The sequence below is a fragment of the Hippopotamus amphibius genome, chromosome 5, assembly GCF_030028045.1.
Source record: "Hippopotamus amphibius kiboko isolate mHipAmp2 chromosome 5, mHipAmp2.hap2, whole genome shotgun sequence".
Taxonomy (NCBI): Eukaryota; Metazoa; Chordata; class Mammalia; order Artiodactyla; family Hippopotamidae; genus Hippopotamus; species Hippopotamus amphibius.
In genome coordinates, this window is record NC_080190.1 from 127,858,429 (window position 1) to 127,860,414 (window position 1,986).

A 1,986-nucleotide genomic window follows, 5' to 3' on the forward strand; every position below is an offset into this window, starting at 1 on the left:
GCGGGAAGCCCGAGAAGCCAAGCGCAGAGGCGAGCGCGGAGCCGGAGCCCGGGCGCCCGCGGCATCCTCGGGCCTCTCCCCTGACCGCGCTGAGGACTCCACCTAGAGCCGGGCTGCGGACGGCGGGGGCTGGAGGTGGGAGAAGGAGAAGAGGGTCCCATTGGTACTGCCCGCTTCTTCTCCTCTTCCTCTCCTCCCGTGTCAGGCTCGGGGGTCGCCTCCGTGCCCTTTGGCGTGAGGGAGCGGTCCCCACGGTCCGCGCGCTCCCGCATCCCCCGAGGGCTTGGCAAATGCAAATTGCGCGCAGCCTCAGGGCGTCCGAGGCGATAGGTGGCGGGAGACCCCCGAGAATCTGTACCTCTAGCAAGTTGGAGGTGGGATTGGGGGGCGCTGCGGATCTGGGACCACCCTGAGGGCTGGGGCGCCGGCTCCTGGCGCGCGGGCTCAGGCGGCAGCGCGACAGGCCAGCAGCTGGCGGAGGCTCCTGCGGAAGCTGTCGTCCAGGAAGGCGTAGAGGAAGGGGTTGAGGCAGCTGTTGGCGTAGCTCAGGCTGGTGATGAAGTAGGAGACGGCGATGACCACCGGCGTCTGCGGGAGGTCGGTGGTGAGCGCCACCACGGTGCTCAGGTGGTAGGGCGTCCAGCAGAGGAGGCACACGGCCAGGATGGCCACCACCAGGACGGTCACCCGCTTCTTGGCGCGATTCAGGGCCTTGGCGTGGCTGTCGAGGCGGATGGCGCGCAGCCGGCACAGCAGCGTGGTGTAGAGGACGCAGATGGTGGACACGGGGATGGCGAAGCCGAGCACCAGCGTGTAGAGGCGGCTGGCGCGCCACCAGAAGGCCTCGGGCTGCGGGAAGACCAGCACGCACTGGCGCCGGCCCTGCTCGTCGTCCAGCCGCGCGAAGACGGCGAAGGGCAACACCACCACCGTCACGAGGCCCCACACGGCCAGGCTCACGGCGCGCGCGGCGCCGTACGTGCGGCCGGCCACCCGGCGCGACTCGGCCGTGGCCAGCACAACCAGGTAGCGGTCGGCGCTCATGACCGTGAGGAAGTAGAGGCTGGAGAAGGTGTTGTACTGGTCGATGGCCACGATGAGCTTGCACATGAGCTCCCCGAAGGGCCAGCGCCGCAGCAGGAAGTCGGCGATGTTGACGGGCAGCACGAGCGTGAAGAGCTCGTCGGCCACGGCCAGGTTGAGGATGAACAGGTTGGTGACGGTCTTCATGCGGGGCGCCCGCAGCAGCACGTACAGCACGGCCGAGTTGCCCGCCAGCCCCACGGCGCAGATCACCGCGTACACGACGGGCACGGCCACGGCCAGCGGCGGCGGCAGCGGCAGCGGCGGCGGCGGGCCCGACGCGTTGGGGCAGCTGAGAGCCAGCGCGGGCGTGAGGCACGACGTGTTGGCGCGCTCCGGCCCCCAGGACGACGCGTTGTGCATCCTGGAGAGCGCGGGGGGCTCGGTCTCCTCCGCCGCCTGCCCTGGGGGGCTCTGCGGCCCGGGACCCGACCTGCTCCGGGGCGCTCGCCGCCGCGCTCGGAGCCTGTCTCCGGCCTTCCCGGGGAGGCGCGTTTCCGCCGCCCTCTCCGCGCACCTGCGCCGCGGACTCCCAGGCTGCCAAGCGGGATGGAAAGCCCGGGTTAGGCTGGTCGACGACGTGCAGCTCCGAAGTGCGGTTCCGAAAGGAGGGGGCGGCGGCGCCCAACCTGCCCCACGTGATCGCTCCCCACCACCGGCTGAAATCTTATTCTGACGCGTTGGCTACAGCAAACGAAGTGCTAGAGAGAGGAGTCCTTACCGCTATGGGAAAAGCACAAACCCAACTCTCCCGCCTTAGCCTCCACCCCGCGCCCGGAGGTCCGGGTCACCCCAGCGAGTCCGGCAGCGGCCAGCTTTGGTCCCCCGCGGTTCCGTGCGCCCCTGGTCACAGCGCGCCCAACAGCAACCGCTGCCTCGCCCGGCGGGTCCGGGGACAGGGGC

General features: G+C 70.6%; 1 protein-coding gene across 1 annotated transcript; it reads right to left on the minus strand.

Annotated features, from left to right (window-relative positions):
- Positions 1-444: 444 nt before the first annotated feature.
- On the minus strand, positions 445-1,446 carry NPBWR1 (neuropeptides B and W receptor 1). Its single transcript, XM_057737286.1, has one exon. The coding sequence runs from the start codon at positions 1,444-1,446 to the stop codon at positions 445-447; it is 1,002 nt and encodes a 333-aa protein (XP_057593269.1).
- Positions 1,447-1,986: the final 540 nt, after the last annotated feature.

What these genes read in the sequence shown, in the direction of transcription:
- NPBWR1 (XM_057737286.1), bottom strand. Translation starts at nt 1,446, where the DNA reads ATGCACAACGCGTCGTCCTGGGGGCCGGAGCGCGCCAACACGTCGTGC.